The following is a 22,245-nucleotide window of genomic DNA, read 5'->3' on the forward strand; positions in this document are numbered from 1 at the left end:
CTTAATTTTGGGAAATAAAACTTTAGCTAAATGTTTGGCTTCAAAAAAATATTTATTTTACAAACTAAACATTTAATTTTCAAATTCAGTATTTATTTTTAAAACTACATATTTAATTATCTTTTTCATGTCTAGTTGTTCAGTCAGACGCTCCATCATGTTGTCATGTTTCAGTTTTTCTCCATTCAGCAACAGTTGGTGAACTGGGTTTAATCCAGTTTAGTCTAATTGTCTTTCTGGCTACCAGCAGCAGAAGGTGCAACAATATGTAACATTGATGTTTAGTGAGTAAATCCTTGGTGTTTATGTCCAGCAGAAACAGAAGAGGCTCCATGGGGATCTGTCCTCAGAATGTCCTCAATCTCCTGTTTCATTTCCTCCCAGAAAGTCTTTATTTGTGGTCAGAACCAGAAGACGTGTGTGATGACCGACCATTCAACACATTCCTCCAACATCCATCTGTGGTCGGAATCCTGGAAATGAACGTTTTGAAAGGAGTAACACTTTATTTGACACAGTGTGTTCTATTAAATCTGGTTTTTACTTTCCAGTCAAACTCTTTGCACGTTTGATTTCCAATCCTTTTATGGCACAAAAATGCAAATGAGAAAACTCCACTCCTTGTTTTATCAAGCTCCAGTTCAATCCAGTAAATTTATGTTCTCAATTTGACAAACAATCCACAAATGGAGTAAAACTGGACCATATTGATAGTTTTGACCTCATTCCTCTTCAGAGATACCACTGCAAACTCGTATCAATGGCTCCTCAGAATGACCAGTGGGACGCTCTACTGGATGGAGACTGAACTACAACACTAAAAGAAGTTTTAAACTCACTTTTCAGTTTGCTAATTGAACAAATTTTTCTGTAAGATAATAAATTGCATGGTTACACAAAACCAATAAAAAAGGTAACTATTGCCACATTATGGAATAATCAATCATGGTGAATATCTGCCACAAAAATTCATTCTTGAACAAGATGGCTTTTCCCAGAAGACAGTATTACATTTTAATAAAAAGTGGGGTGGAAAGAAAAACTGATGAAATAAAAGATGCACATATGAAATTCACCATTTCTGGAACAATGATTGATATTCTAACGTATGTGAAGTAGATTTGCTTTAAAGAAAATGTTTTATTTGCATCATACAGTCTTCTTTTACGTATCACATAAATGTAATTGTATCATAGTCAAGATGTTTTTTGGTGCAGCTGCAGAGGGTGTACAAACTAACTGAACAAGATGCGTCTGCTGAAGTTTCCCAGGTGGGTCGTCTGGGAACTTAATCTTCTCCTCTGTTAGCTGAGAGGTGAATAAAGCAACTATGTAACTCTGAGTTTGTTAGAGCAGATTTAGATTTTCGCCTAATGCAGAGTATATTTTTCCCTCTGTCTGCAGATGTATTAAAGATTGTTTTTGCTCCCTGAACTTGGACTAGAATTGTCCCCTTCACACATATTCAGATGAAATTTTATGGTTAGTTCACAATGGAAAAATCTGAGTTGATTTCATCTGAACAGTAATTCAATCTGGAGAGACTTAGACGGAGAAAATGGAAACCATTAGAAAAGTTTATTGACATACAAAATTTAAGTCTTTGGCGCTTGGGCCCTGGCTGAGGACATCGATCATCACAATCTTTGCGATGAGCTTGGATGAGCATTCCATATGCTGAAAGGAACGTCATCCCCCGAGACGAGACATTGGTGATGGAGGTGAAGAAAGGATGCAGCCGGAGAGCCGAGCGAGTGGAGGTGAAGGGGTGGAGGAGGGTTGAGCTCTGCTGGAAAGCAGAAGACGCCATGGACGGTGCTATTTATCAGCTGGGACTTGGACAGTGATTGGACGTGACGCGTCTTGGACCAGCGTTGATTAATCAATGGTGATGAACAGGAAGCAACGGTTGGATGATGCAGGTGGGTTAGAAGAGTCTTCCAGTTGAATTTGCACCTTTTTCCTCACAAAGTGCAATAAGATCTATTATAAATGTGCCCAGTATAAATACACTGATTTCACTGTGAAAATTACGTTTTTAGTCTGTAGTATAAGAAATAAAAGACATTTCCATACAAGTCTTAAATACTTTATACAAAATATTGAGTGGAAATCATACACAGTGAGACAGATTTAAAGAGACGTGACAGTCCAATGAAAACTCCAGATAAATGCAGTGATTTTATGGTCAAAAGTTACAAAAATGTGCAATAATTAAAAAAAACCTAAAGTGAAAACTTAACTTGGCACAAGGAAATATTTGCTCCCATCAACAGAAACATTGAATTACTGAGGGAAGGTAAGAGGCTGGATCTGTAGTTTAATTTCATCCATTAAAAAGCTGCTGAAACAAAAAGAGCTCAAAATAAATCAGTCTACAGAAAATACAAAGAAATGGTAAATAAAAAAACATGGGATTGATACTCAGCATGACAGATTACAGCTTACATAAAATCACTAAAATGAAAAATACAAAATGTTAAGGACATCAATCTGGAGAAACAATAAGAAATTATAACGATTACAAGAGTTTAAAAATAAACAAAAAATAAAACATTTTTATAATTAAGGCCACTCGTATGAAGAGCAGAATAAAAAACAAAAGAGGAGAGAAATGTAAACTTGTAATTATTCCAACTCAAGTCCTGCTGTGCAACTCAGTTTGTAACAAAACCCCAAAAAACTCAAAAATGTCAAAAAATGAAGCAGAAATCAGATCAAATCTTTAAAAGGGAAATAAATATACAAAAATATAAATAAAATGGTCATGACATGCAGAAAACAGAGAAATAAAATTACCACCAATAGAGGATGAAATGAAGCGATGAGTTAAATTCAAACATTTTTCATGTGAAAACGAGGATTAGCATCGTTTCTGCATGACAAGGCATTTTCCTGCTCAAACTGTTAGAAAACAAATTGTGATTTGTAGTTTTTCTTTGCTAAGTGAAGTGAAATATTTGACTTGTGTTCATTAAAAACAGGGATTTCTTTCCTTTTACATGAACACACATTCACAGCTTGCAGAGTGTAAGGCTTGAACCACTTGGCCACACTTTGGGAGGGGTGGGTTGGATTTATTGCACAAGAACACTCGGGGCGGGTGGGTTCTTATTCGGCCCTTTGACAGGTTCTGGATGGGTTCTGTCTCCTCAGTAGAGGCGGACGAGACTTAAAAAAATGTGAAGTTGAAGAACACTGGAAGCTGGTGAGGTTTTACACAGCAGCCAAGACAGGTCAGAGGTCAAAGCAGTGCCACTGCATCAAGCAGAGCCTCATCTTCCCTCCTCTGCTGATCGGGTCTCGGACTTGAGCCGGACGAACTCCTTGGCGACGTCGTCGTTGGAGCGCTGGGAGAGGATCCGCATGGCGGTCAGGCCCGTGTCGTCCATGGAGATGCGCTGCCCCAGGGGGCACCAGCAGGCGCAGTTGCCCCTCTCCATGATGTCCCTCAGCTGCACCACGGCCAGGCCCACCACCCGGTCGGCGCGGCCGAAGCAGTAGTCCTTGACGCAGGCTTGAACCTCGTAGCACTCGAACCCGTCCTGAACACCCAGAACGCTGCAGAGCGAGAGCAGAACACAGGAGTGGGAGCACATGGGCTAGGGCGCTAATTGCAGAGCTAATTCCTGATTTTGTGCTTTTTCTGAAACTTTAAAAACATTCGTACACCTAGCTTTTGATGATCTAATTTTCCATTTTAAATCAAAACATTTTACTTTGATTTGAGGTCCAAACCTGCAGTGGTAGATTACACTATTGCTAATCTGCTAATGTGCTAATGTAACATAGTTGAAATGGTTCAGTTTAAATTCTGCTAGTATGGGTTTTATGGTTGTCCTGTGATGAGTTTTTTTGGCGCCCCCTACTGGTTGCCTATAAAAGAGAACTGCAGATTCCACACAGTCTGTCAGAAACTCTACTGTGGTAGGTCATCAAGTCCAGTTCCTTTCTGAGCAGTAGTAGTGGTTGTGTTCTGAGACTAACGTGGAGTTTTGTTGCAGTACCCAGAGTTGGCGAACCAGTAGAGAGGCTTACTGTGTTTTTGTTATTGTTAACACTCATTACAGGTAGGCTAATTATATTATGTTAAATGTCAGAAATTTATGTTGTCGGTTATTTTTCAGTTTAGTTTGTCTGTGTGTTTATTATGTTGTCAGTTTGTTGTGTTTGCCTGTCTGTCAGTTTGTTTGTTCTGTTTCAGTTGGAAGTTACTGTTGGATAGTTAGTTAAATTTGACTGCTGCCTATGTTTATTTTCCTGATTTTATTGATTTATAAGAGAAGTATTGTATGAATTTTATTTGAAAGTTTTGATATTAATGAAAATCCACTATACGATCACCTGTTATAAAAATGTATTTGTAGTGATTATTGTAGGACACAGTCTGTCAGAAACTCTACTGTGTACCCAGAGTTGGCGAACCAGTAAGAGGCTTACTGTGTTTTTGTTATTGTTAACACTCATTACAGAAATTTACCCAACTGGTCTCCACTGTGTGCTGTGTATTGGGGAGGAAGTCACATTGGTGCCGTGACCCGTTCAGAACTACATCGGACCGGGCTTGTGACTTCTGATCCTCACGTCGCTGGAGCTCCACTGTACCATTTGGGTTTTCAACACTAGTCTAAGTAGTGCTTCTGTATGTGTCCATAAATCCTTGTGAAAGGATATTTCTTTTGAGTGCTCTTGGACTATTGTCAAATGAATTTCAGTAATTTTGGACAATCAAACATGACTCCACCCTGCATGGGCAGAGGTAGAGGGTTCTTTAACACCCCTGTTCCATTTTCAATGGGTGACGAAGTATTGGGTGGAGCATTACTTGTTGTACCTGGTGTAAATGACTCATTTGTGACTAGAGAAGCTGTTACGCCCAGTAGTCAGACCTGTCCTAATGTTCAGCCTCCTCAGTGTTCTAGCACATCTATTCCAGATTCTCATTTTAATAATGCTGGGCTGGTTGATCAGATGAGCACTATTGTTCAACAAATTGGGCAACAGCTGGCTGATAGTGTCATGGCACATCTGAACTCAAGTAACCCAAGTGGAACTGCAACAAAGAAAACTCAAAATGAGAGCCATCAAGTCCCATGCAGCTCATTAGATCTTTCTCAGGTCCAGCTCGTCTCCAGAAGCCAGGTTAGAGAACCACCTATTTTTATAGGGGAGAGTTCTGATTCAGTTACAGTTGATGAATGGGAGGACTCAATGAGAAATTACATAAAAAAGAGTGGTGTACAGCAAGAACACCAGGCTGAGGAAATCCTCATCCATCTTAGAGGCAGAGCCAGGGATGTTGTGAAGTGTGGAATACGCAGCTGTGGAATTGATGTTCAGCACAATCCACAAGCCATCTACTCACTTCTGCGCAAACATTTTGGGTCTGATCAGTGCTCCCCCGTACCACTTGCTGATTTTTACTCCACCCAGCCAAAAGAGAATGAGGATCCATTCGAATATTGGCTAAGATTAAATGGTGCTGCTGATGTTGCTGTTAGCCGTCTTAAAGAACAGGGTAAGACCTTTGACAATCCAAGTGTGGAAGTTACTCGCATGTTCATCAGAAACTGTCCATGTAAAGATTTAGCTCCCACCTTCAGATCCAAGACCATAGAAAAATGGTCAGCACAAGAAGTTCAAGAGGTGCTGGATGAGTATCATATGGAAAAAGGACTGCGGTCTGCTCACAGGGAAAGCAGAATCAGTGTGAACCGGGCAGAGGTAGACCGCACAGCGCCCACATCCGTTCATAAGCAAGAACTGCAACAATGCGTAGCCCCAGACATTTCTACTATGGATAGGCTGATTAACATGTGGGAGAAAGTGTTACTTCAAGCCCAATGCAACTTCCAGCCCAGCAGAAGACAATCTGTTGAAAGGCGTTTGCCGACTATTAAAGGACTGAATGACATACCATGTTCTGTGTGTAATGATAATTCTCACACTGCACGTACGCACTGCCGCCAGAATAATCTGTGCTTCTTCTGTCATCAACCTGGCCATTCAAGTAGAAACTGCCGTCAAAGAGAACAGCTGCCTTCCCACAACCAGCAGGGAACTGAAAGATCTGCGTGAAGGGGAGGACAGCGCAGATCATCTCAGCGACACTCCCATCTTGGATTCTTCTAATGATGACTGTGAGACATTGTACATTAATTACAGCAGCAAAGTCCCACCACAGAAAACTTTGATTGTACAAGCCCTCAGAGACTTTCTAAGACTGACAGTTTGTTCTACACAGATGTAACTGTTGGAAGCAAACACTCTCTCAAAGCCTTGGTTGATAGTGGATCAATGGCATGCACCATAAGTGAGGAGACTGAAGCAAAACTTTCAAGCTGTCTCACAAACCAAGATAAGAAACCAGCTGCTGATTTTGTTATTGTTGGATGTGGAGGTCATGCCATCACACCTTCTGCATTGTATGAACTCACTCTAACAGTTTTTGGCTTCAATGTCATAATCCCTGTGTTAGTGGTTCCGGGCCAAACTGATGAGATGATATTGGCAGTAATGCTATCAAATGGCTGATTTCACAAATGAAAATCTCTTTTGATGAGACAACTGACTGTTCCTCTCAGAGAAGCGTTCACAAAGACAAATTGCCCTGTTTAATGTCTTTGCTGTCAGACTCAATGTCCTATGACCCAGACATGAAACCCATAAAGGTGGGCACAGCCAAACTCAAAAGGTCTGTTACTCTCCAGCCCCTGAGTGAACATTTAGTTTGGGCCAAACTGCCTACATCTGATGTTTCTTTAGTTGGATGTTCAGTCATCATTGAACCAACTCAGTCCAAGTGCAGACCCAGACAAATTCTAGTGGGGAGGGTTGTGGCGTCATTATATGGTGACGGGTGTGTTCCTGTCAAGATTGTAAATCCAACTGAAAAATCTCTCACTCTGCGAAGAAATGCAAAGGTAGCCGATGTTTACACTTGTGTTTTCTGTACAAGCTTTCACCAAACCTGACTGCATCCATTCCAACACACAGTATGCCAAAGACCCTGTAAAGACGCCAGTAACTGATGAGGAGATGTCTCATAAACTGAGTGCCATTGGACTTCAGGACTTAGACATCTCATCTTGTGAAGTCTCCCTTGAATGGAAAAATAAGTTATTGGAAATCATTCAGCAGTATGAATACATATTTTCTCGGCATAAAATGGATTGTGGGGATGCTACAGATTTTGTGCACAGAATTCGTCTTGTGGATGACAAGCCCTTTAGACTACCATATAGGCGTGTTCCACCCTGCCATTATGAAAAACTGCGCACTGCTCTGAATGAAATGGAGGAGTTAGGAATTATTCGTAAATCACAAAGTGAATACTCTTCTCCCCTGGTTCTGGTTGTTAAGCCTAATGGAGATCTCCGCATATGCAATGATTTCAGATGGCTGAATGCACGAACTGTTAAAGATGCACATCCATTGCCTCATCAAACAGATGCCCTCGCTGCACTTGGTGGGAATGTATTCTTTTCCACCATGGACCTGACTTCAGGGTTCTATAATGTGAGGCTACATGAGGATGACAAAAGGTTTACTGCCTTTTCGTCTCCCTTTGGCCTACATGAGTACAATAGGATGCCTCAAGGATTGACCAACAGTCCCGCAACTTTTATGAGAATGATGATGTCTATTTTTGGGGATCAAAATTCACTAGCTTGCTATGTTATTTGGATGACCTGATGGTCTTTGCCCCATCTGAACAGGTTGCGATTGATCGGCTCCAGATGGTTTTCTCTCGTCTGGCCGCAAATAACTTAAAACTGTCTCCAAAAAAGTGTCACTTCCTTCGCAGGTCAGTGAAATTTTTGGGTCATGTGATAAGTGAGGATGGTGTAAGCACTGATCCTAGTAAAGTTCAGGCTATCAGTGAGGTACAAGAAACTGATCTCATGGAGTCTGATGGTGAGACACCATGTGCCAGGAAAATTAGATCCTTTCTTGGGATGGTTCTTTATTATCATCACTTTATCGGGAAGTGCTCTGTCAAAGCTAAACCACTCTTTAGCCTTGTGGCTGAGCTTGGGGCAACAAAGAAAAAAGGGCGCGGCAACAAACCCAGAATCAAAAAGGGTCAAGTTAACTGTCCCCATCTGATTGGACTGATGAGTGCAAGGAGCATTTAAAACTTTGAAAAATGATTTGATAAATAGTGTTACTTTGGCTCATCCGGATTTTAATGCTCCATTCATCCTTGCGGTTGATGCGTCTTTTGATGGCATTGGAGCTGTTTTGTCACAGCTTCCTCTTGGGGGAAGGTGGCTAGACCAGTGGATTTTGCCAGTAGGACTGTCTCGTGCTTGCAGCTTAACTATCCAGCACATCGCCTGTAGTTCCTTGCTCTTAAATGGGCAATATGCGACAAGTTTAGCCACTGGCTAAAAGGGCGTCATTTCACAGTCTGGACGGACAACAACCCATTAACATACATACTAACAAAGCCAAGGTTAGATGCATGTGAACAACAGTGGGTTTCCAGGCTTGCTGCCTATAATTTCGATCTGAACTATGTTCCTGGTAGCAAAAATGTTGTTGCTGATGCCTTAAGTAGGGAACCATTTGTTCAATCATGCATGAGCCATCGCATTGTAACTGAACCGTATACCGCGCTAATTAACCAGGTGAATGGTATGTTGGACAAAACGGTCCAAGATGCATTTCGTTTTACAACCAACTGTCAGCTAGTTGTGGAGTGCACAGATGGCAATGCCGAGGTGCCCTCACTGGCTCCCCAGACATTATTAACATCACAAGATGTGTCAGCTGTTCTTGAGGCACAGGAGTCTGGAGGTTTCAGTCAGATGAGAGTCACTGATCCAGCTGTCTTGCAACTCAGTGACATTGATCAATCTGCCTTGATGCCAAAGAGTGAACTTGCTAATTTGCAAGGTCAGGATAGTGTGCTGGGCAGACTTTTCTATTATATGCAGCGACACAGGAGACCCACCAGACGTGAACGAGCTAGTGAGTCACCTGGTGTTTTAAACCTACTGAGACATTGGCCTAAACTTGTCATTAAAGATGGCCTGATGTATAGAGTTAAGAAAGACAAACAAATGAACATGACAACTCGACAGTTTATAGTCCCTGACTCTTTAAAACCTAAAGTCCTTCAAGGGGTGCATGATTCAGCCGGTCATCAGGGCCAGGCCCGCACACTGTCTCTTGCCCGACAGAGATTCTTTTGGATTGGGATGGAACATGACATCATTAACCATGTGAAGTGCTGTTTTCGATGTTTAGTTGGCAAAACTCCAGAACCCAAAGACAGAGCTCCCCTTGAAAGTATTCACACCTCTGAGCCGATGGAACTGGTCTGTATTGACTTTTGGACAGCTGAGCTCCCAGATAAGCGTTGTGTGGATGTTCTAGTGATAACGGATCACTTTTCCAAGATGGCACATGCGCTTCCATGGAAAAATCAGTCAGCCAAACAAGTTGCTCGTCGTCTGTGGGATGACTTCTTTTGCATATATGGCTTTCCAAAACCCATTCATTCAGATTAAGGAGCAAATTTTGAAAGTCTTCTCATCAAAGAACTTCTGGAAATGGCTGGCATACAAAAATCTCACACCACGCCGTACCACCCGGTGGGGAATGGCATTGTTGAACGTTACAATAGAACCTTAGGAAACATGATACGAGCACTTCCTCCCCAGTCCAAGGCAAGATAGCCTCAGATGCTCAGAATGCTAACATTCTGTTACAATTGCACTGAGCATGAAACAACTGGATTTGCACCGTTTTTCCTTCTGTTTGGCAGGATCCCGCGTCTACCCATCGATGTGGTTTTCCAGCATGCTCTGTCAAATGGCCCTGTTGTAGACCATCATGAGTTTGTCTCCCGCCTCAAACATGATCTCTCTGTGGCTGCCCGCATTGCTCAACAAAACAGTTCATTAGGACAAGTCCACCAAGCAATGTACTACAACCGCAGAGCTAAAGGTTCTCCTCTTGATGTGGGTGACAGAGTTTTGGTTGCTAATCGTGGTGAGCGAGGGAAGAGAAAAATTGCAGACAAATGGGAATCAACAGTGTATGAAGTGGTGTCTGTGAAGCCTGATATAAATGTGTATTGCATCAGGGACCCTGTCACATCAAGGACAAAGGTTCTCCACAGAAATCTTCTCCTTCCTGTCAACTTTCTCACTGCTACTGCCATGTCTGATGATGCGGATCATTCCCTGTGCCCTTCCACAGCAGGAAGTGGACCCCCTGATCCTGTTGTGCCTGATGAAGTACAGAAGAATGAAACTAAATCTGTGAACTGGCTTTTGCAGATGGACAACAATAGTTGTATGGATGAAGTTGGAAATCACCCTGACTGTGGTTCTGACATTCCAGTATGCGGTTCTTCAGTGGACATTTTGTTTCCTGTCTCAAGTGATGTGACCAAGGACTTACCTGAATCTGATCTCCCTGAATCTGCTGCACTGTCAAGTTCTTCTGAACAAGTTCCCAACCTTACAACTGCAGCTGTCCACTCTGAGCTTATTCAGCATGATCTTTCAGCCGAATATAGTGCTGACACGAATTTAGACTTGCCTGTAATTGATGTCGTTTGCACTCAGCCGTCTCAGCTATGCACTAAGTCGGGTAGGCTTGTTAAGCCTCCAGCCAGACTTATATGTGAAATGAATGAACAGGTTGTGGATGGTTAAATGTCAACTGTGGACTCTCTGTTTTCCTTTGTAAAGACCAAGATTGCAGGGTAAATTTGTGTTATTTAGATTTTTTTTTCTCAGTGATTGTTTGTAGAGCAATGTTGTACATCAAAAGATGTAAATGGCATCTTTTGGGTCTGTGTTGGTAAGCATGTTGGCCTCACTTTTGCTAACATTATTCCTTAAGGAAAGTTTAGAACTGATGTGACTATTATGTGCTCTCTTCATCATACTTTTACTTTAGTGTAGTATGTCTTCTTTGGTGATGTTTGGTATTGTTTTAGCAGAATTTAAGGGGGGTGTATGTAACATAGTTGAAATGGTTCAGTTTAAATTCTGCTAGTATGGGTTTTATGGTTGTCCTGTGATGAGTTTTTTTTGGCGCCCCCTACTGGTTGCCTATAAAAGGAGGAAGAACTGCAGATTCCACACAGTCTGTCAGAAACTCTACTGTGGTAGGTCATCAAGTCCAGTTCCTTTCTGAGCAGTAGTAGTGGTTGTGTTCTGAGACTAACGTGGAGTTTTGTTGCAGTACCCAGAGTTGGCGAACCAGTAGAGAGGCTTACTGTGTTTTGTTATTGTTAACTCATTTACAGGTAGGCTAATTATATTATGTTAAATGTCAGAAATTTATGTTGTCGGTTATTTTTCAGTTAAGTTTGTCAGTGTGTTTATTATGTTGTCAGTTGTGTTTGTTTGCCTGTCTGTCAGTTTGTTTGTTCTGTTTCAGTTGGAAGTTACTGTTGGATAGTTAGTTAGTTAAATTTGACTGCTGCCTATGTTTATTTTTCTGATTTTATTGATTTATAAGAGAAGTATTGTATGAATTTTATTTGAAAGTTTTGATATTAATGAAAATCCACTATACGATCACCTGTTATAAAAATGTATTTGTAGTGATTATTGTAGGACACAGTCTGTCAGAAACTCTACTGTGTACCCAGAGTTGGCGAACCAGTAGAGAGGCTTACTGTGTTTTTGTTATTGTTAACACTCATTACAGAAATTTACCCAACTGGTCTCCACTGTGTGCTGTGTATTGGGGAGGAAGTCACACTAATAGCAGAACAAATTTGTTGTGCGACACATTTTGATTCCCCTAAATCAGTTTTCAAGTTAAATTCTAAAGCACTAATGTACTTTTGCTGTTTTCCAGACTTTCAGTTGAATAAAGTTTGACATCTGCTGTAGAAGGGACACTTCCATTAAGCTGCTAATGTGCTAATAGTAGAGCTAATTTTAGCTTTTTTTATAACTTTTAAAACTATTGCCACACAATTAATTTCTTAAAATAAATCCAGATTTTATTTGGAAAAGTTAAATTTGAGGAAGTTCACTAAATGTTTAGCAGAAACACTAAATGAACAATTAGCTGTGCTGCTAGCGCATTAGCTGACATTGTCCAGTAATTTCACAAGGACTTTGTTTTGTGTAACCAACAGTTTATGAAGTCAGAATTAAAAGAGCTTCAAATCCTAAATGTGTCACGACGTTTGGTTTTGAACTTACAAGTGAAAGGTCTCGTTGTATTTGGGAGACCAGCTGTTGTTCTTGGATTTGGTCTGAAATCGGCGCTTCTTGTCGCTGAGGTGCGGCCCGATCATCGTGACTTCCACGAAGGGTCTGAACATCCCAGACGTCTGCCACTTCAAATCACTGGCTGCAATCACTGCATCAATGACACAAACATTTAAACAGAAATGACACAAAATGCTGCAGCTTTGATTTCATTGGTTCAAAATGAGCCCAAATGGACCTTTGAGAGTAACTTTCCGCTCTCCGCTCTTGGGATGAGTGTACAGCTCAATCTGCAGGGAAACCTCTCCGATGGGTTTGTCCACACCTGAGCCTGGTTTAACAGAAACAACATTTGGTCCAATGCATGCAAAGAAAACCACGTTTTATAGAGTCACGCGACGGAAACGCAGGTTTCACAAAACAGAAGAGAGAAAATGAAGGGAAGTTGGGCTGATGATGATTTCATGGAGACCTACCCCTGCTGGGCTGGATTTTCTCATTAGGGGTAAACCTAATACCCTTCCCATTGTGCACTGGCACAGAGGCAGCAGGAGATAAAAACAAGACAGCAACTTAAACAACCAAATCCAGGAGATAAAAGCAGCGAGGAATCTGAAACTCTCCCGTATTTAATCTCCTTGGAGGCGTTTTGGATCTACCCTGTGAATGCTGCGTGGTCACGAAGGTTTTGATGAGCGTGTCGGTGGTCTGGGTGTAGAGCGACAGAGCGTGGCGGAGCGACGAAAGCTCAGCGCTCTTCTCCAGGAAAGTCTTCTTCAAGCCGTTCCCGCCCGCATGAAAGTATTGCTGCGTAGGAAACAAAACGAGAGGAATCAGCGTTCTACAACCTGAATGATTAAACTTAAAGTGGAGTTAATCTGACTTTTAGTTAATCAACTAAAGACTCTTAAAATGTGAATGAATTGTACTTTTCTGTTTGACCAGAGGTCAACGTTTCGCTCTCACCTTGATGGTATCCAGAGCCACATCCATGACGGCACACTGCCTGGGCGTCAGGCTTTTAGCGTCTCCTGCCATGTGATCCTAAACAACCCAAACCAAGACTTTGACTAGACCAATTCACAGGAGAAAGCAAACTCAAAGGCAACCTGATACCTTCAGTTTGGAAAGGTGTCCCAGTTCTTTAGCAGCAGAAGGATCTGTGCTCCCTTCAGGAAAAACAGAAAAATGAATGATTCTTTTAGTTTTCAGTAGCCTTGTTTCAATTTTAAGTATCATATTAGTAAAGTTTGATGGAAATGGAAAAAAAGCATCGATACAACTCATGTTCAGACATAAAGTGAGTTATTTATCTACTCTATATGTGATTGGATGATGTTCAGTTTGTTGACTAATAATTAAACTGAATATGCCACAGTCATCATTTTAAAACATAATGGATAAAAATATTTTTTGTGTTTGGTCACGTCTGTCAAAATGTTTACATCTCATCATCTGACACAATTACGAGTTGATCCATTTCAAAATGGCAGCCATGTTTCCATCCAGCTGTGATTCAAATTTTGAGCAAATTTTATAATAATGTATAAAAGAAAATGTAAATTACACTGCAAAACCATAAACTCTTACCAAGTATTTTTGCTCTTGTTTCTAGTGCAAATTTGACGAATGTGAATTACAACATTTAACTTTTCTTTTGGGATCAATAAAGTATGTTTGAATTAGAATTTAAAAATATCTCAGCACATTTTAAATAAGACAAAAGTAACTTAATAGTAACTTATCAGAAGAAGAAGCTTGTTTTAAGTCGATAATTCCTTAATATTGATTAAAAAAAAGTAGTTGGCAGATTATTTAATTTAAGAGAAAATGTTTTGTTATAAGTGAAATAATCCGTCCTACACAAAATAAGTTCATTATATTTATTTTGCACAAAATTATTGATATAAAAGAGATTTTAGTCTGATTATTATGTCCCTTATAACATTGCAAAAATATTTTGATTTAGGTGCAATAATCAAATTTGATCAGCAATATTAAGAAATTATTGACTTAAAATAAGCTTCTACGATAGTTTCACTGACAACTAGATCAAAAAAATTTGGTAAGATTGTGTTTTTGTCATGTAATTCACACTTTTTGACAACATTTCAAAACCATCTGGATGGAACCTGTCCAGTGACGGAGACGAGCGTCAGACTCACCAAGGTGTCGTTCCCTTGCGGCAGGACGATGTTCTTCTCCAGGCTGGTCATCACGATCCTCCACAGCTCCTTCAGAACGCGCTTCAGGACGGTTTTCTCACACACCGTGGCGAACAGCGTTAATCTGCAAAAACAAGACGTTTCACACACACGCCGACGGACGAGCCGTGTTTGGGGAAATCCCACTGAACCCACTGCGCATCCAGGAAGTCCATGAGCGGCCGCAGCATGTTGTCCGAGTCGCCCTCCACCTGGTTCTTGGTGTTTTCGTTGAGCGGTCCTTTGATCTGGTACAGCAGCGACGCCATCTGCCGCATGCAGTCGGTGATGCGGCTCTGGAAGCTGCAGGAGAAGAAAAGCCAGTGATGCACTGGGACAAAAGTGGGGGAAACGTGGGGGTGTGAGGGCGGCGTACCTGTTCCCAAACGTGCTGCTGAGGTCGTCCAGAACGTTGTTGAGCCGAACCTGCAGGTCGTTGAGCAGGTCGCTGGCCTCCGTGTCCATCTGGAGGAGAAAACCTTCACGTTCAAAAGGCTGACAAAAGGTTTTAGAGAAAGAAAAGGGAAATAAAACTGGGAAGTTTTTGGGATTTACTGAGACTCAGAACCTGGAAGCTAAATTACTTCTAAAGCTGAATTACTACAAAACACCTGAGAGTCTACGGTTGCATTACGAGTCCGTTAAACACCTTGTTGGTGTAGTTTGCATTTCTACTCATAATAACATGCATGTTACAGTTCACCTCCTGTAACACGCATGAACTCACCTCATGATCCTCACATGCATTTTCTCTCTATGTGGCAGAAAGTTGGGAGGTAAAACAAGACATTTTGGATGAAATGCCCCATTTTGACACTCATTAAGTGGGAAATTGCATATTAAGGATCTAATTTAGGATATTCTGCTTGTGCCTACCTTCTCAAACGGTTCGTCCATCTTTGAGTCAGAAAATTGTTAGAGATATAAAAAACACAAACAGTGTCAAACTGTCCTGAAGAGGTGGAGGAGCTGTATAAATCCAAATGATTTCTGGACTTTTTGGTGAATATTAAGGTGATTTAATCCCAGATAACATGTTTAACCCACCTCATCCTTCTCAGTCTATCACACATGGTTTAGAAAAGGAACAAAATATAGTGTTAAAATGAAAAAATACAGTTGAAGGTGATGTGAAAGTGGCGCTTTTATGGGAAATAAGGGAAAATGCTGCTAATCTAAAGAGGAAATCCTCACAGATGAGAATAAAACCAGACAACAAAACTCCACCATGTTGGATGTTTTCGTTTCAGTTTGGGGAAAATCTTTGGAAATGACTTTGGATTTGGAGAATGAAGGATGTTAAAAACCACTTTCAACTGCAACAAACCTCTGCCTCCATTTCCTCCCCTTCCTCTTTAACTTCCTCCTCTTCCTCACTTCCTTCAAACTAGGAGTTGCAGTAAAGAGGCAACAAAGGTTTTGTCTTGTTGCTTCATTCAGATAATTGTGCAGTGGTTTTTTTAAAAGTTATTTTTAAGGCATATATGCAGTCATGTTTTACATGTTTGCATATGCAGTGGACTTGCCTGCCATGCTAGCGCGCTGTTCTTCAGCTAGAAAAGCAGAGAAAAGGTAGAGAATGTCTTTCTCCAGCCACAATTACAAGAACTGACTTTATATTGAGTTAAAACGTGGATACTATCAGAGAAAACAAAATATTACCATTTATTTTTGGTCTAGTTTATTGTTCAAGTACATTTGGACACTTAAAATAAGACAAAACTGATTTACAAGTAACTTTTTAGAAAGATATGAGCTTGGAGGGAGTTTGAGACGCATTAAGTCTTAGAATATTCTTCTTAAAAAGGAAAACCTGCAGATTTGTCTGCACAAAAACTTTTGAATTTCATATTAAAATGTTAATTTAACAGAGTGATTCGTATTTTCCCAGGCAGCCTTAATTTTCTTTTATATGATTTCAACATGGTGCATTTCCTAACAATCAATAACAAATCAAATGGATATGATGTCAAAACTGGAATCTATCACTAATTTGAACACTTGGCCCTCAACATCAATGTTGGAGAAACATTATCGTCATTGATAATGTAATAACAGCAATAGTGTTACAACAACACTATTAAATAATAGTGTTGTTTGTAATTTCAAGGCTGCTGTTTCTCTGTCAGATTCCCTCAGGTCTCCACAGCAGAGAGATGGATCACGGCGCTCTTCCTCCACCTCCTCGCCGCGCCCCATCCTCATCCTCCACCACCTCCACCGAGTTCTGATGGGTTGGTTCAGATCCTCTCTGGAGATCAGACACCAGAACAGAGGCGGATCAGAACCAAAGCCAGCAGCTCTGCTGAAGCTCAGGAGAACTCTGAGTCCAGATGTGGACCCTGGTCTCCTCCAGAACCTCCTCTGTTCTGCTGTGGAGGAACTGTGTGGCTCCAGTTCTGCAGCAGGACCTTCTCAGCTGCAGCAGAAGAAGAAAGGACTTCCTGTGTTCAGGTTGGATAGAAACCTGGATATTTTCTAGCTTGTGGTTCTGCTTCCAGCGTAGATGTTCTCCAGGGTTCTGATCTGGATCTAGTGGACTGTAGAGCTCATCAGGTTTCCTCTCATCCACTTTGAGATCTTCAGCCTCCTTTAGATTCAACCTGAAGCTTCTTCTGACAGATTAGCTGCAGCTGATATTTAGCATGATGTTTATTATTCTAGCCTCAGTTTTCTGTTCTTCATGTGACTCCACTGAATCCAACTCTGATGTCGTTCACTTCACAAGTGATGAAGATCCATTTTTCTTTCACTTCCTGCTGATTTCTTTCCAAAGCTCCATTTGTTCCAGGAGGATCTTCAATGTTCTCTTTAGATGATGAAGGAACTCAGACTGACTCCACCCGGCTGGTGCTCCAGGTGAGCAGAAACAAACAAACCCTGAAGTCATCTCTGCAGACCAGCTTTAGATTTGGACCAACTGAACATCAAGCTTCAGTAACGTCTCAGTTAAAGTTTGTTTCCAGATCTGAGATCAGAAAGTTCTGGAACAAACTGGTTGCTCTCCAGTTTGATGATGTTTCCAACCTGAATGTACATCCATTTTTCTTCTCTCAGCCTGGAAAGAAAATCCTCTAAATTATCTGGCTTGATAAAAAACTGTTTTATTAGTAAAATCTTGGAATCTTGACTCACTCTTTGTGTATCAGGACTTTCACCTTGTAGTTATTCACCTGAAATGAAGAGGAATTGTTTATTTTTGGTCTAAGAATAAAATGTTTTTGTAAGGATCATGTAATCACATCCTGGAAAATCCTTCATAGTTTATCTTTGCTCTAAAGTTATGAAAACCCAAAACCTCTCCCTTTTTAACAGAGATCAATAACCAAACACTCTGATCTTTGCTTAATCTGCCAGTTTGACAAATATAAATGAACATCGCTTCAAAATGTGTGTATTTTATTACTTCTGAGTGGGAAAGTGTTTCTGAAATGGAGCAGGAAATACATTTCATAACAGCTGATTTGCATGTGATCAAGACAAGAAGGCAGCGGTCAACACACACACACCCAGTGGTGTGTTCACACACACTCTGCAGAACTTTGTGTTCATCAGGAGGTCGATTGTTTCAGGTTTGAGCTAAAACAGAAGCAGCAGCACTTCCTCTACAGGAAAAACACACGAGGTCATGAGGTCAAGCTTTGTGACAGTAAATAAAACACATGAATAATCTCTTGGTTTGCTGAATTATAATAAAACATGATATTTATGTTTATGAACAATGAAATAATTTTAGCTTGGATTGGCTCTGAACACATCATAAATCACTGATTCATTATAAAAACTTTGACTAGACTCAGAGTAGACTTATGTAAATATACATGATGAAGTATTTAAATTCAGCATTTCACTGTAAATATATTAAAGTGTAGATACAGGGATAAAGATTAGCATGCTAACCCCTCAGGTTTCCCATCAGCCACTTGGGTTTCAGGATGACCAACATTTTTAAACATGGCTGCTAATTTTGAGCCTTTTAAACCAGATATGGACATTAAATGTTCCCTGTTAGAGATTCAGGTTTTAACTTATGGATCTTTGTCAGTAAATTTGATTTAATTATTGGGGAATAATAATAAAAAAATTGTCAAGGAATAAACTAAAAATTAGGTTTTGGAGGTGAAATGATTAATTGTTGAATAAAAATGGAAAACTAATCATGTAGGATTAAATAGATTATTTTTTGTGAAATTTGAAACTGTTACAATTTTACAGAATATCCTTATAAAATCAACAAGTAACTTATTTTAATTTGATCATTTTAGAAACAAAACTTATTTTTAAAGGAATAACATTAAGAGACTGGTGTTTTTAGAATTTGTTATATTTAATGAATAATTACTGGGTATAGCCAGTGAAAAACACTAATTTATTTAACATTTTTACAGATTGATTGAATTAATCTAAAGATGATTGGTCTTAGAATCAATAACGATTAACTGATCAGTGGCAACTCTCTTAAAAATAGTTTCTCCTGTATAAAGAGAGCTAACCATCTTTTCATACAATGAAGGAATTTAGAAAAAAACACATTACATTTGTACTTTCACTTTGTGTAAAGAGTATTAAGTACTAATTGAATTCATATAAAACATGCAGTTTTTTTCATGTTATTGAACGTAGGCAGCCTTCAAAATGAGCGCTCCTTATTTTTCTGTGATGCTTCCAGTCTCTGCGTTGTCCTGTTTCCCCTTGATTGTTCCCAGGTGTTTCTCGTTTCTGTGATTACCATCTGTGTATTTAATCCCACGGTTGTCCTTTGTTCCTCATCGGGTCCTCATCGTTCTTCACGTCATTTTGTCAAGCCTGTTCTTCTGTCCACCAGGATGAACAGTTGCTACCGGCGTTGAGCCCTGGCTTCAGCTCAGCCATGCTGCCTGTTTTGTGTTTCCACTTGGACTATTTTTACTATTAAAACCATCATTTAACTATATCCTGGGTTTTCTGCCTGCTGCTTCACCCACCAGTATACCAGCATCTCTTGATAGAGTGAAGCTATGACAAGAAAACAAACTGAAAAACATCTGAATCCTGGAATAAGCCCAGAATAATCCTGAAATAATCCTGGAATAATCCCAGCTTCCATCTTAAAAGGACTAGAAGAAGAAAAGTTTCCAAGGACTCAATCAGAATCGTTTCACCAAGAAATAGATTGCAGAGACTCAACTATCTGTTCAACAGTGAGAGAGTTTCTCTGACAGGAGGAAAAACTTTAGACTCTTTAGACTCAAATCATCTCAGAAACACTGAAGAACCATAAAACCAGAACCAGAATCCAGGAATCAGAGGTTCAGTGAATGTGGTTTGAAGGTGTGGAGGTGGATCAGTGAGTCAGAGGAGACACTGTAGAAGGACAGAATGCCAGCAGGACAGTCCACATACACTGCTACTCTGTTAGAGACAGAGGAGGAGGAGAGACGAGTTTCTATGTTATTGTGCCAGACAGAGTAACCATAACGATCAGAGCATCTCAGACTCCAGGAATGATCATTAAATCCAAACAAACAGTCTCTACTGAATCCTTTCCTCCTGATTCTTCTGTAACTCACTGATATATTAACTCCTCCTCTCCACTCAACCTCCCAGTAACAGCGACCAGTCAGACCAGTTCTACACAGCAGCTGAAGATCATCAAATCTGTCTGGATGATCAGGATATGACTGAAGCTCCTTCACACTTGTCACCTTCTTGTTGTCTTCAGACAGTTTGAGGTTTCTGTTCACTGTGTTTGTGTCGATGGTGAGTTGACAGGAATCTGATGGAGAACAAACACAATCCAGCTGCAGTTATTGATCATTTATTGACACTTTGACTCCTGAATGAGTGATGTGACAGTTTGAAGATGGTTGAATGTGAGCTGCTTTGTTGTCATGAATCAGATGAAAAACACACTTACATTTCTTCAGACCTGGAGTCAAGAATCGGCCTCCAGCAGGCTCCACCCTGAAAGGAGGAGGGGGGTCAGACCATCAGTCTCTTTCAGCAGCAAACATGGACATTACATGTCTCTCAGACACACATTGTCCTCGAGAGGGTCTTGACTGCAGCCTGCAGAAAGGGGCGGGACGGACCACTGTCAGTGTCAGACCTTATATGGAATTGGGACTATTGCATTCCGGAAATGAAGGGGCGCTATTTTCACAATCACTAATATCTTAAAGAAGCGGGGTGAAGAGGTCGATTGGAAGAAGTTTGAGAGGTTTCGCCATTGACGTTCGGAACGCTATTCATAATGGAACAAGCACAAAGTCAGCAAAAGGTATTTTCTACCTTATTAAAACTTTTTTTACATCAAAGCGCTTTTTCTAGATTAGGTTGAAAATATAATTGACAGCTGCAAACGAGTGAAATTCATAGTTCGTACAGGGAAGGCAAATTTTAGCATGTAGCATAGCTAATTATTTCCGTGCAGGGCATCATTAGATAAAAATCGAAAAGTAGAAAAATGTATACTTGAGAAATGTATTTTATGCCCCAATTTTGTTTTCGTTATACAGATGCACTTATCAATTTGCAACATTGATCGGGACAGAAAATTCTTCCCGTACTGTCTGAAGACAAATACCGCTGTCCCCTTTGCTCATACAGTGCGGAGGAGTCTTAAAGGTACAGAACCACATAGCAACAACTGCTATGGTTCAACATAACAGTATGTAAAACTACACTTATGAATGTTTATTTTTACATTCTTATCAGTTTTCTAGTGTTTTTATTTCATTTTTAAAGGTTAATATTTTTTAAATATGTTTTTGTACACCAATGTTAAATTTCTTGAAAGTCTAATATTTTTTATAAACTAACAGCTTTTTTTATAAGCTAACAGCTGCCATCATAAGTGGAACCCAGAGATGATACTGTAATGACGAGCAGCACTACTTCAATGTATTTTTAGTAACTGTGCAGCAAACTACACATTTAAAAGTAACAAAGTATTTTGTGAAATGGCTATTATTAAGTACTGTTTTACTGATTATAATGTGCAATGTAATATTACCCATTTATTTCAGCAGACATTAATAAAAATGAAGTTATGTGCACTGTTAGGTATTTTAATACAAGACAACAAATTAAGGTTAGAAGAAACCTAACATAAACAACATTTATCAGTGTATCGTGTTTTAATTCTTTTATGGATTAAAATGTGATCTTCATTCAGTTAAGTTTCTCGCATTATGTTGCATATCAACAACATTTACTCAAGAGTATAACATTTGGAAAAATGGTCCTAATTATTTATTTTTTTTAATCAAAGTTACAGAGTAATTGAGTAAATCTGATTAGTTAATCTTTGGCTGTTCATTTTGTGCAGAACATATATGTGTTATCTGGAAGCCATTAATTGTTAAATCCTACAAAACAGTTACAACAACGTTGAAGAATCTACAGTGATTAATTCAAACATGCCTTTTGTTCTTCCAATCATTTGTATATTTCCTGGTGTAATAACCTTTTTCTTTTATCTTAGTAGCTATTAGGCTGAGTCTTCGCTCTGTTCTGAGTGAGAATGAATCACATCTTGTTTAAACATATCTGCAATGTATATAGATGTTTTTTTTAAATTTATTCATTTTTTTTTAAGATTCATTCATAATCATGTCATAGCCATTCTTCCAGTATGAGTCTTGCATTGCACATGTTTTTTTTATTATTGTTATTTTCAGATGCCTTTGATTGCACTGGAAGCTGTTCTCCAGGAGGTGATTCTGGCACAGGGAGGCACATCTTCCCTCACCTTGGCATTGACCTGCAAGTGCTTAGAAGCCATTGTGTCTGACCCAGTTTTCAGGATGAAGACTCACTTTGCTTGGCTAGATGGTAAAGACCTTTGACTTTTTTCACCTAAAACA

At 39.9% G+C, this 22,245-nt stretch overlaps 1 protein-coding gene and 1 pseudogene across 1 annotated transcript; both read right to left on the reverse strand.

Annotated features, from left to right (window-relative positions):
• LOC129379562 (NLR family CARD domain-containing protein 3-like) overlaps window positions 1-22,245 on the reverse strand; it is a 252,629-nt pseudogene that overhangs the window by 85,088 nt on the left and 145,296 nt on the right.
• On the reverse strand, window positions 12,737-13,297 carry LOC129379573 (protein unc-13 homolog B-like). The gene is made up of 2 exons (XM_055060399.1): window positions 13,161-13,297; window positions 12,737-13,001 (listed from the first exon to the last, which is right to left on the reverse strand). Exons 1-2 carry the CDS (start codon window positions 13,230-13,232, stop codon window positions 12,768-12,770), a joined length of 306 nt encoding a protein of 101 aa, XP_054916374.1. The 5' UTR covers window positions 13,233-13,297; the 3' UTR covers window positions 12,737-12,767.

The sequence above is a fragment of the Poeciliopsis prolifica genome, unplaced genomic scaffold, assembly GCF_027474105.1.
Source record: "Poeciliopsis prolifica strain line A6 unplaced genomic scaffold, Auburn_PproV2 SCAFFOLD059, whole genome shotgun sequence".
NCBI lineage: Eukaryota > Metazoa > Chordata > Actinopteri > Cyprinodontiformes > Poeciliidae > Poeciliopsis > Poeciliopsis prolifica.